The sequence below is a fragment of the Hyperolius riggenbachi genome, chromosome 8, assembly GCF_040937935.1.
Source record: "Hyperolius riggenbachi isolate aHypRig1 chromosome 8, aHypRig1.pri, whole genome shotgun sequence".
NCBI lineage: Eukaryota > Metazoa > Chordata > Amphibia > Anura > Hyperoliidae > Hyperolius > Hyperolius riggenbachi.
The window spans coordinates 245,758,246-245,770,567 of NC_090653.1; the positions used below are offsets into that span (position 1 = coordinate 245,758,246).

Sequence of the window (12,322 nt, forward strand, 5' to 3'; positions counted from 1 at the left end):
GCTGAATAGTGTAGGCGTAGTTTACTACAACCTATCTGAAACCCAGCAGTTCCAGAGGGTGCTGGCCACCCAATCACATTAGCGGAATTTCCCTATGAGGATTCCTTCTGGGTCCCCGAACTGCAGAGAGGAGCAGAAAACGCAGTAGCCCTATTGCTAACAATTATGTGTGTTTTCACTTTGCAGGCAAAAAAACACATGCGATTTTGCTAGGTGTGAGCCCGACCTAAGATGCAAATTTTCCAGGTTTGCATGCAAATAATAATATCAAACTGGGCCAAACAATCACAGCAAGGTCTATAAAGTTTGGTTCAAGTGGTGTGCAAGCCTGCAGTATATCGCTACAGTGACTAGTATAGATGTTAATGCTAATAGCATGCACTGAATTAGCTGTATCAGTAGAAATAGTACCCCTTGGATGCCCTGCCAATCAGCCAATAAAAGTAAAGCCCGTAATATGAAGTTTGCATGATTCAGGAAGATGCATGAATAATTTTTTCTCACCTTGTGGATCTGCTCATCTGTCACCAGAGCCATATTGAGCTGTATAATCTTCCTGTGACCTCCTGCCCAGGCAGGCGGGGAGGATGGGAAAACAGCACAACAGATGATCTGGGCAGATAAACAAGAACAAGAGGCCCTGCATTCCACTAGCGGTCATGTGACGAGAATCAGCTGGCCAACTAACTGATTATGCGTAAAAATAAAGTATTTTTTTGTACTCAAAGCCAACTGTGCATAATGTAAACTGCACTGTTTTAAAACAGAAGTGAAGCTGGAAATAGAAATACCTCCCTATATAAAAACTACAGTGGGATGCGAAAATTTGGGCAACCTTGTTAATCGTCATGATTTTCCTGTATAAATCGTTGGTTGTTATGATAAAAAATGTCAGTTAAATATATCATATATGAGACACACACAGTGATATTTGACATGTGAAATGAAGTTTATTGGATTTACAGAATGTGTGCAATAATTGTTTAAACAAAATTACGCAGGTGCATAAAAAGAAATGAAATCAATATTTAGTAGATCCTCCTTTTGCAGAAATTACAGCCTCTAAACACTTCCTGTAGGTTCCAGTGAGAGTCTGGATTCTGGTTGAAGGCATTTTGGACCACTCCTCTTTACAAAACCTCTCTAGTTCATTCAGGTTTGATGGCTTGCATGGACAGCTCTCTTTAACTCACACCACAGATTTTCAATTATATTCAGGTCTGGGGATTGAGATGGCCATTCCAGAACACTGTACTTGTTCCTCAGTGGCGCACGGAGGGGGTTGTTCTGAGTGTCTAGAACACCCCCCTGCACCGGGAGTGGGGCTGCCGCATGGCCCGGCCGGCTGGGGAGAGAAGACAGAAGAAAATGATGGAGGCGCCAGCCGCGCTAATAAGGGATGCGGGAGCCGGCTTTATTCCTCGCTCCCTCCCTCCCTCTGAATGCCCCTCACCTGCGGTGAATGTGTGCCCGGCTCCCCCATGAGTGTATGCGCAGCGGAGCGGTAGGTCCTCTTACCGCAGATCAGGCGCACCAGCAACTGTAGTCTCATGCTTCCTGTTTACCATGACGTCACAGGAAGCATGAGACTCCAGTTGCTGGTGCGCCTGATCTGCGGTAAGAGGACCTACCGCTCCGCTGCGCACACACTCATGGGGGAGCCGGCACACATTCACCGCAGGTGGGGGCATTCAGAGGGAGGGAGGGAGCGAGGAATAAAGCCGGTTCCCGCATCCCTTATTAGCGCGGCTGGCGCCTCCATCATTTTATTCTGTCTTCTCCCCCGGGCAATCTTCTCCCCACACAGGGGGCGGGCACCTTCCTTCACCTATCTTATACTGGGGGGCATATACCTATCTAATCTATCCTGGGGGCCATATACCCAGGCACGTGTAGAGGGGGGTGCTGGGGATGCTTGAGCACCCCCCCTTTTGAACTTCTCTGTCACGTGGCCCCTTTTCCCGTCTGCACAAACGGTGCAGGTAACAGTACCCTCAGTGCCTGCACAGTGAGTGAGCAGCCATCCACCGCTCACAGTGACAACTAACACGGGAGTAATAGGTCTGGAACCCCCTTCCCACTTGAGCCAAAAGCATATTGCAGCATTTAGGAGCAGGAGCAGAGAGATCAGCACACAGCGCGAACTTTGAATGAGATCTTGGCTCTCCTGTTCTGCTGCTTCATATTGCCGACTTCCGGGTAGAGTATCCTGGCTGTCAGAGCACAGCGTGAGTGCAGAGAGAAGACGGGAGAGATCAGCCAGCAGCCTGGTCTGTTATCAGCGATTATGCCTCATTCAGCTCCCCTGCTGCTGCTTATCTCTGTGAGGATCTCCTTCAGGGCTGCTCTGTACTCTGGCTGAAAGTTCGTCTGCAGACAGCGAGTGAAGCTCTCCCCAACCCCCACCTTCAGAAATGTATGTACTCTAACGTGTAGCGTAGCATTTATTTCCATCTCTTCCTAAGTGTGTGGCTGTTTACTTCCCTATTTCCCTCCTTAGCTAGCCTGTGTCACGGTCACCATGTGCTTTGTCCAAGATGTTTAAGGACAGGGAAGACTCGGACACACCTCGTCAAATAGACAACACATTTATTCATGCATCAAGGGCCGTTGATACAGGCATCATCAGTAATGCTACAGATTATTAGCACACAGCAGATTTTATAGGGTTACAAGTATGCAAAAATATACACTCCCTGGGGCTGGCCAGGATATTTGTCAGTGTTACAAAAACCAATCACAGTTCAATAATCAGTGCAGACATGAAGCAGTTAACATTTAATTCTTAGAACTCTCCACCCATATTATAATGAGTTTCACCACCCACTGTTCTCTTACTCAACCTTCTGTTTAAGCTCACAAGGGGAAGTGGTTCAGTCTGGACAACACATCACTTGTCTAAATCTGTCTGTGGGGCCCCTTTTCCACTAAAAGTCAAGGAAGCTAGGACATTGCAAAATAACGGTAAATCTACAATTATGACATATTCAAGAGTAACAAGTGTCCCTGAACACGTACACATCATGTGGCCTTCTTCTAACACATTTTGTTCATATATCACCAAATGGAGCTAATTTAGAACAAAATGTCCGTTATACAATAAAGACAGGTATCACAGCTTTGTCACTCCCTCCTCTAGTTCATCCCTGTGAACTACTTATATCAAAAGTTTTTCCTTGGTCCTTTGGTGGGGGGCCCCAGCTGATATCACCGGATGGCATTGTAGTATCTTCTCCCTCCCCAGAGCCGCACCCTTAGCCAAAACTCTGAGTTGGGTGGTGCACCCTGGGAGAGCATTATTGTGTCTCTCCTCAGGGTGAGTCAGAAAAGGTTCCTTGAGGTCCTCCATTGAAGCAAAGTGTCATACCAGGATGAAGAGTGCTCCTTTTTGATGTGGAGCGATGTCTTACCAAGGATTCAGCTGCTGTCACCTGTCCAGCTGGGGTTTCTTTCCTCACATCCTCGGGACCTCTTGCCACTGGTTTGTAGAATAACAGGTTATATGATGACACATGAGGTAGAGTTGAAATCATGAGGTAGGTGCCACACTTATGGACAACAAGTCTCTTAGGTGTCTTCTTGGTGATAAGCCAGGACCCCTTTAAGTCTTCTGAGGTAGATCTTAAGGTAGAACTAGAGGGTGATTGATGTGGTTGTTGCCCAGGTGCACAAGGAAAACACAAGAACATGTCTGCAGGACAGAGGAAAAAGTTTTTTTTTTTTTTTTTTTTTTTTTTTTTTTTATAAAGTCCCAGTACCAAGCCCCAGGTGTCTGTGGCCCCTTACTCTTTTTTTTTTTTTTTTTAAATAGAGCCATATCATATTTGTTCAATAATAACACATAGGGGATTACAATGCCTAATAAATCTACCCTCTCACTTCTAACAGACTCCTCCCGCCCCTAGCTCAGCAGTCTGACCGCTGGCTTCCGGTTCAAGAAGAGTCTGTATAATTATCAGTTTCATTCATACCTATGTTAACTTGTTTTCTCCATCGCTGGAGGACCCTACGATTTCCAGTCACTCGTGTCCATTCACACTATTTAACTACAAGGGATTGGGGTAAAATTACCATGATTACACAACATTTATCCATATTCGTCATCCGGGGATACCACCACTAAAACATCCCTGAATTTCTTTTTATTTCTTATTTATCCTTGGGCTCAACCTCTTCATTTTACAAAACATGAATAACTGAAAAAGGTCAAACAATACGGTAAGGGCTATTAGTACCACTACTGGGTTGAGCATGAGATTCAGAAAGGCACTTGCTTTTGGACTATACCCGAATAAGCTTTCCCACCAGGACACACTAGCATCTTGCTCAAGGGCATGTGAGACCTGTAACAGTTTCTCACGATTATGCTCCAGGAGCACAGTTGCTTGCCTTTCTGAAGCTCCGAGAGTTTGTATGATCTCATCCTTTTTCCCAAAATCCAATAACCACCCTTTCAATTCTGCTCCACACCCTAAAGGAATCTTTTTGTAAATAGACAGGTGTATCAGGTTTGATGTCGAGTCTCTTTTCAGGTGTTATGGGTGTTCGCCCTTCTGGCTGTGCCAGATCTATCCCTAGGACTGGGCCAATGGTGCAGTACACCCCTCGGGTCAGTGTTCTACCTTGAGTACAATTCAATGTGTACACTGCATAAGAAGTGACATTCTCCATCTGATACCAGCACCAATAACCCTGTCCCAGACATTTCATCCTGCTCGGCACCTTTTTTGTTGCGTCCATCAAACATTATCCTTCCTTGTCCCAGCGTTGCTGTCTCAAAATTATATTTTGTTGTCCTTGACATAAGAGAACATTTTCCTTTTTCCAGTGCCCATATGTATCTACTAATCTGGGCTTCCCTTCTTCATACAGCACTAAATTTCATGGTTAACCCAGGAGTGCAAAACCCGCACCTTCAGATAGAATAGAACCCAGATTTACCACTGCATAAGCTTGGTATTCTTTGCCAGCAACAGGCACTAAGAAGGAAATAGTGCCTGTGAGGCTCTGACACCCATGGAACTGAGTAAGCCACCATTTTTCATGTGTCTTGCAAAATCAAGGACAGATCTTTCAGCCTGTTTACGTAAATTTATAGGAAAATGGCCAGCGTGCAGCGAGGTTATCATTAGCTTTAAATCTTGTGAAAGTTCAGATTGAACCTGCGTACATGATAATGCCAACTGGACGTCTTCTGAATGTTTAAACAGACCTGCAATTAAACCCTTGAACTTCTTCTTCATTACTTCTGACAGTGATGCTGTAGCATCAATGTGGTCATATTGTAAATTCTCCAATAGATGACTTATATCAAAATGGGTCTTCACTCCCTCCCCTACATGCTGAGCCAACCCTCCAAGTTTATTTTGTAGCCCCTCTAAATCCATAGTGTTCAAAAAGCTCCCAAACCGAGACCCCCAGCCCCTAGTGCTGTACCCATCAAATCCCTTTTTACTTTATTGTGGCTATATCCTGATTCCAACCACCCTTTCAGCATGTATATCTGATTTTTGACATACCCACCACACCTCCTGTCTCATGCACTCACCCTAAAGTCAGTTAGGGTTACTCTCCATGTGTACAGAACAAACTGAGTACCCACCAACACTGCCCGTGGTGCGGCTAATTGGGGAACAATTAGATCCGCCGCTTTAACAGCTGGGACCTCACATGTGTCTGAACTCACCTTATCATGGACCACAACATCCTTTTCCCATTCTACTTGAACTACAGTTACACATACTTTATCTTTTCCTTCCCATGTGTACCATCCCTTTTTATTTATCGACAGGTTGCTCATACCAGGAACTGGACTTTCCCCATCCATGAGAATCTTTCCAGTCCGTGGTATGATACACTCCCCTCAATCCCTCAGACATGGGAATCCCATACATCCATTCATTTACCTTTGGTGCATCTATCCCATTGCACAGCACATCCCACCTCCAAGGGTTTGGTCCATTGAAGGAGAGATACTGATTTGATGACCAGTACGCTGCGTCAATAATACAATGACCTTCAATGTCTGATGTACAGGCCTCTCTCATAATTCTGACCATATACTGACGTACTGTTATACCTTCTTTAGGTGTGGTGTGTTCAACTGACTTACTTTCCGCATCTGTTTGTACATGCAATACCAGGGTGCTAAAATAGGCACCAAGTCTGACTTTTTCAGTGTCTTCATACTAGGCGACTTGTTTGACTACACTTCAGTTCAGTCCAACCATAATTCTTTCTTGAGTCAAGTATGTCAGAGGGTTTACAGTTCCAATGTACTCGGAACTCCATAATCCCATCTGCTAGGTTATGACACTTATTTAACAAAGTACCTTGCACCGGTTTGGGTTGGTCATAGAATATTTTCCTATACTGTCCTGTCTCTCCAACATTATATACCATGTACATAATGTTCCAGTCGTCATACCCTCCTCTTGTCGGGTCTTCAGGATATAATTTTCCTTTGTCACTTCTTACTGGCAATGGGTCAACTGAGGTTCTATTGTTTAAATTGGATAAGTCCCTCAAATCTTCACTGTCAAGTGGCTCGAGTCGTCATCTATGTCATTTGGGTCTGTAATAAAAAAATTTCTAGCATGGTACATATGTCTACTTCAGGGTCCTCATGTCCCTCACAGTCAAGTATATTTTTGTCGTGGACATATGTCAAAAAGAAAATAATCTCAGGTCTTCCCTGCAACTTCTGTTTTGGATACTCCTGGAAAGGGGGAATCATTCTGCAATGCCACAAAGTTCACCTAGGATATGCCATTCAGTGTATCTTGGCACTAATTTCCCATGTTTATACTCTATCCTGTGAAGGTGGGATGGATCCCATCCTTTTGGTTTTTATTCCCCATATTTCATAAGATTTGGGTGGAACCCAAGGTTCCTGATGGTGATTTGGGACATGCTAACTATCAGTCCCTGTGGATTCACTTGACAAACGGCATAACATACAGACTAACATAAATGCCCCTGTTGGCATAGTTGCCTTAATTATTTTCCTGTATTCTTTTGCAATGAGATGCATGGATCCAGAGAACCTTTCCCCTCCAGTTGTCACCGAATTTAGAACCTGAAATAGAGGAGACAACTTGTCCATGCAATTTGTATACATGGGTTATGTAATGATTATACACACATCTCTAATGTTTAATGCATAGTTTGTCCTTACCCTCTCTATTCCTGACATAACTGAAGCTGTATAAATATCTGTGAAAGGCTGGAGGTCCAGCCCTTCAATTCAGGTCTAGGAAGTTTATACATAGAAACTGACAAGCACCTGTTGAGGGCCCTTCCATCATGGGAGGACCCCTGCCTTTGAAAGCTAATCACATTAGTCAGCTGGAGAGTCAGATGAAGAGTCAGATAACTCAGCCTCCGTGTCCCTATCTGTCTGTGTTGAGTTATAGTTAGACTGAGGTGTGTAGCTACACTGTTTGATGAAATGCCCTGGGCTTCCACATCTGTAACATACCCTCAAACCTCGCCTACGAGGTCTAGGTGGATAGACAATTTTGAGTTGGTTTGCCAAAGCGTTTGTCCAAAAATATCCCTTTTCACTGGAGTCCTGTGACACATCCCTCGGTATAAATGTCTTGCTGACTATTTCTTTCAGGTCCCTCTCCCCACACACCCTTTTGATAAGTCGAAACATGTCTCCCCATGTGGCCTTGTAGCACGTCTGTGTATCTATTATTCCCTTTGCAAATTTGGCAGGGTCAGTTCTTGGATGGGGTATGGTACTCAGGAGTCCCTTCATTTCTGCGGGAGTCCCGGGTATATGGTGTCTAACTGTACCTGTCTGGTTACCCTGATTATCTGATAGCACTTGCTCTCTAACGGGGAATAAAAGCTCAGGTGACTGAGGACCCTCTTCCCAACTAGGAGCAGCAGGAGATCGTGACAGGTTGACACTGCTCCTTGGCCTACTTGAAGCTTGCTGTATCTGTGGTTGATTAAGGAGACTTATGTCATTTTTAAAAGGGTTAGTGTCACTTACCCTGCATGGCTGGCTGTTGGTGTTTCCTCCCTTAGCTGTGTAGGAGCTGTGGGTTTGTTTAACTCATTAGTCAGTCCTGAATACAACGAGGATTGGCATACAGATGTAGAGTCATCTCTCTCCCTGTCAGGTTGTATGTGGGCCAGCCTGTCACTGCTACTGTGTGTTGTCTCTAATGAGGTCTGCGTTAGCTGTCTGTTGTCGCTGTGTGCCTGTACTTCCTCTTTCTTAGTGAGATCAACTGGTGGCTATGTGTCAGCACTGTCATCAAGAGCTTCTGCAGCAGCTCTGTGTTTCACATGCTGAGACACGGCCTTGTCAGTCTGCCTACGAGAAGACCCGGACATAAGTGCTGTCCAAGCCTGGTGTGCTCCCATATCCAGCACATCAGTGTCTTCAGTCCCCTCATCTTCTAGCTGTGGTGACCCTCCTGTGCCTGATTGTTTTACTGTCATGATGGTGACGTCTTCGGATCGGCGAATCGCCTCCATCATCCACCTACTCCATGCTTCTCGCTCGTTTGGGCGAGTCATCCTTACCCTGTGGACATCCCACAAATTTTCCCACACCTTTGGTTTAAAAGTTCCCTTTCTGGCATATTTCTGGTTAGTCCATCGCTCCCAGTCCTCCAAGTATCGGGAGACCCACGGTCCATACTTGCTACACATCTCTTCTCGCGGCGTCAAATGCTGCGGCTCACCGCGATTTGACGCTCGCTTCTGAGCAATTGAATTCCCCATAATATGGACTATGTGTTCCCCTTGAATTCCAAGCAATTCTCACACCAGAGATGGCCAATCTCTGGTTTCGCCTGGGAGCAACTTGAGCAACAGGTTCTCTCCCTGTTGCTACCGTGTGAACCACTAAGCACACTGGAGTCAGCCAATCCCGTCACCCCTCTGTTGATTTTCACAAGGGTCAGCAAGGTTTTACTGATGTTATTCAGCACTATTGTGCTCACTCCAGCACATAGTAGAGGGAGTCACAATAGTCACACTGTCTCACGTGGTCTGGCAACATTGTGCTCACTCCAGCACACAGTAGAGGGAGTCACAATAGTCACACTGTCTCACGTGGTCTGGCAAACAGCAAGGTTTTATGTTTGTTATTCAGCAATATTGTGCTCACTCCAGCACACAGTAGAGGGAGTCACAATAATCACACTGTCTCACGTGGTCTGGCAATATTGTGCTCACTCCAGCACACAGTAGAGGGAGTCACAATAGTCACACTGTCTCACGTGGTCTGGCAAACAGCAAGGTTTTATGTTTGTTATTCAGCAATATTGTGCTCACTCCAGCACACAGTAGAGGGAGTCACAATAATCACACTGTCTCACGTGGTCTGGCAATATTGTGCTCACTCCAGCACACAGTAGAGGGAGTCACAATAATTACACTGTCTCACGTGGTCTGGCAAACAGCAAGGTTTTATGTTTGTTATTCAGCAATATTGTGCTCACTCCAGCACACAGTAGAGGGAGTCACAATAATCACACTGTCTCACGTGGTCTGGCAATATTGTGCTCACTCCAGCACACAGTAGAGGGAGTCACAATAATTACACTGTCTCACGTGGTCTGGCAAACAGCAAGGTTTTATGTTTGTTATTCAGCAATATTGTGCTCACTCCAGCACACAGTAGAGGGAGTCACAATAATCACACTGTCTCACGTGGTCTGGCAATATTGTGCTCACTCCAGCACACAGTAGAGGGAGTCACAATAGTCACACTGTCTCACGTGGTCTGGCAAACAGCAAGGTTTTATGTTTGTTATTCAGCAATATTGTGCTCACTCCAGCACACAGTAGAGGGAGTCACAATAATCACACTGTCTCACGTGGTCTGGCAATATTGTGCTCACTCCAGCACACAGTAGAGGGAGTCACAATAATTACACTGTCTCACGTGGTCTGGCAAACAGTTATGTTTGTCCTTGCTGCCCAACAGGTCACCCGATCCTTTACTGTTGCCCAGTAGGCATTGGTCTGGTGAACATTGCCAACCCTGTGAAATCCAAACTGCAATAATTGTGCGGGTGACAAACACTTAGATCTGGCTGAGTGGACCCTTCACTGGCTTGGTCTGATAGAGGGTCCCCTCCCGATGGACTAACCTCGACACCACCATCTACAATCTCTATTGAATGGCAACTGACCGAGTCTAACTGATTGGGCTCTTCTCTGAAGTGGCACTAAGTTTGCTCTCCTGATGCCCTGATACCAAAACCGAACCTCAATGCTCTCTCTGACTCAGCTTTGAGATAATAATGGGTGATCCATGAAGGGGGAAGGCTGCATATAGTGTGTTACGTAGTTGCTTATATTACTAAGATGAGTAGGGATTACTTCATAAGGGGAGCAGTGAGGTGTGCCCGTCATCATTGGTTGGAGGGGGTACATCCCATCATTTGTATTCAGAGCATAGTTGAGGGGAGTGTATTCTGACACTCTCCCTGTCCCGTATGCAGGTGGTGATTCTTCCCTTAACTGTGCTAGGGTAGTTGGCGTCCTTACTTCAGTGGTTAGCTGAGGATATATAGTGGGATGACGCAGTTTCCCTAGCTCCCCTCTTCCCCTGTGAGCTCCTAGGCTTGCTGACTCTGGCACATCCTGTCTCTGCCTCTGATCTATGTGAAACTGTACTTCCTCTGTTTCAGTGAGGTCAATGAGAGGCTGTGTTGCAGCACTGCCTCTTGTAAGAGGTTCTGCAGCAGCTTTATTGCTCACGTCCTGTGACACAGTTCTATTAAATGACTCATGCAGCTCCCTGGACATGATTGCAGACCAAGCTTGGTATGCTCCCATCTCCATTACCTCCTTCTCCTCTATTTGCTCATCCTCTGACCCATACAATTGTTCAGTGCTTGCAGTTGTAGGTCTCATCTCACCTGTGACAGTTGCAGATTGTGTCACTGTCAATATGTTCACATCCTCTGATTTCTGGATGGACTCCTTCACTCATCTACTCCATGCCTTTCTTTCATTAGGACGATTCATTCTCATTTTGTGTGTTTCCCACAGATTTTCCCAAATTTTTGGCTTAAAGGTACCCTTTTTAGCAAATTTATGGTTCGTCCACCGCTCCCACTCCTCCAAATACCGTGAAACCCATAGTCCATATTTGTACTACAGTCACAAAAGTCTGCAATGCCCCACTTAGACCCTCCAGCCCCAGTGAGAGCTTACAAAGTTCCCACCTTGCTGCCTGATTATCCTGCAAGACACCAGTACTAGTGAGGTTTCACAAAGGCTCACCTGTCTGCTTGGGTGACCTGGGGAACAGCAAAACCCTAAGTTCGGCTGTACTGCTCACCTGGTCGCCCAGTTGTGTCTAGCAGGCAATGGTCTGGTGTGCATCACAATCCCTGTGACATCCAGTAGTGACTTTCACAATAGCCTGCGATGCCTCACTTAGACCCCTTCAGCCACAGTGGAAGCTTATAAAGCTCTCACTGTGCTGCCTGGTTAGCCCGCAAGACACCAGTACCAGCGAGGTTTCACAAAGGCTCACCTGTCTGCTTGGGCGACCTGGGGAACAGCAAAACCCCAAGTTCGGCTGTACTGCTCACCTGGTCGCCCAATTATGTCTAGCAGGCAGTGGTCTGGTGTGCATCACAATCCCTGTGAAGTCCCGAACAAAGACCATGTGTTCACCCTGAATTCCACGCAATTCTCACACCAAAGGTGGCCAATCCTCTGGTTCCCAGTGGGAGCAACTCGAGCAACACTCTCTGTGTTGCTTCTGTGCAATACACTTATTGACACAAGGGTCAGCCAATCCCGCCAATCTTCTAGTGACTTTCACAATAGCTTGCGATGCCTCACTTAGACCCCTTCAGCCACAGTGGAAGTTTATAAGGCTCTCACTGTGCTGCCTGGTTAGCCTGCAAGACACCAGTACCAGTGAGGTTTCACAAAGGCTCACCTGTCTGCTTGGGCGACCTGGGGAACAGCAAAACCCTAAGTTCGGCTATACTGCTCACCTGGTCGCCCAATTATGTCTAGCAGGCAGTGGTCCGGTGTGCATCACAATCCCTGTGAAGTCCGGACTACAGTCACAAAAGTCTGCAATGCCCCACTTAGACCCTCCAGCCCCAGTGAGAGCTTACAAAGTTCCCACCTTGCTGCCTGATTATCCCGCAAGACACCAGTACTAGTGAGGTTTCACAAAGGCTCACCTGTCTGCTTGGGCGACCTGGGGAACAGCAAAACCCTAAGTTCGGCTGTACTGCTCACCTGGTCGCCCAGTTGTGTCTAGCAGGCAATGGTCTGGTGTGCATCACAATCCCTGTGACATCCAGTAATCTATTGATCG

At 46.1% G+C, this 12,322-nt stretch overlaps 1 protein-coding gene and 1 long non-coding RNA gene across 4 annotated transcripts in view; both read right to left on the reverse strand.

Moving 5' to 3' along the window:
* Window positions 1–12,322, reverse strand: part of PHYHD1 (phytanoyl-CoA dioxygenase domain containing 1) — a 79,481-nt gene that overhangs the window by 32,463 nt on the left and 34,696 nt on the right. The window contains exon 1 of one of the 3 annotated variants that reach the window (XM_068249809.1): window positions 505–587. The exons of the other annotated variants lie outside the window; for them this stretch is intronic. Within the exon in view, the coding sequence (XP_068105910.1) occupies window positions 505–537 (33 nt within the window). The 5' untranslated portion in view covers window positions 538–587. Of the gene's footprint in view, window positions 1–504; window positions 588–12,322 lie in introns of those variants that run through there. 3 annotated transcript variants of the gene reach the window in all.
* LOC137527713 (uncharacterized) lies at window positions 2,573–9,107 on the reverse strand. Its single transcript, XR_011023204.1, has 2 exons — window positions 8,006–9,107; window positions 2,573–3,691 (listed from the first exon to the last, which is right to left on the reverse strand). It is a non-coding gene; the product is annotated as an uncharacterized lncRNA (long non-coding RNA).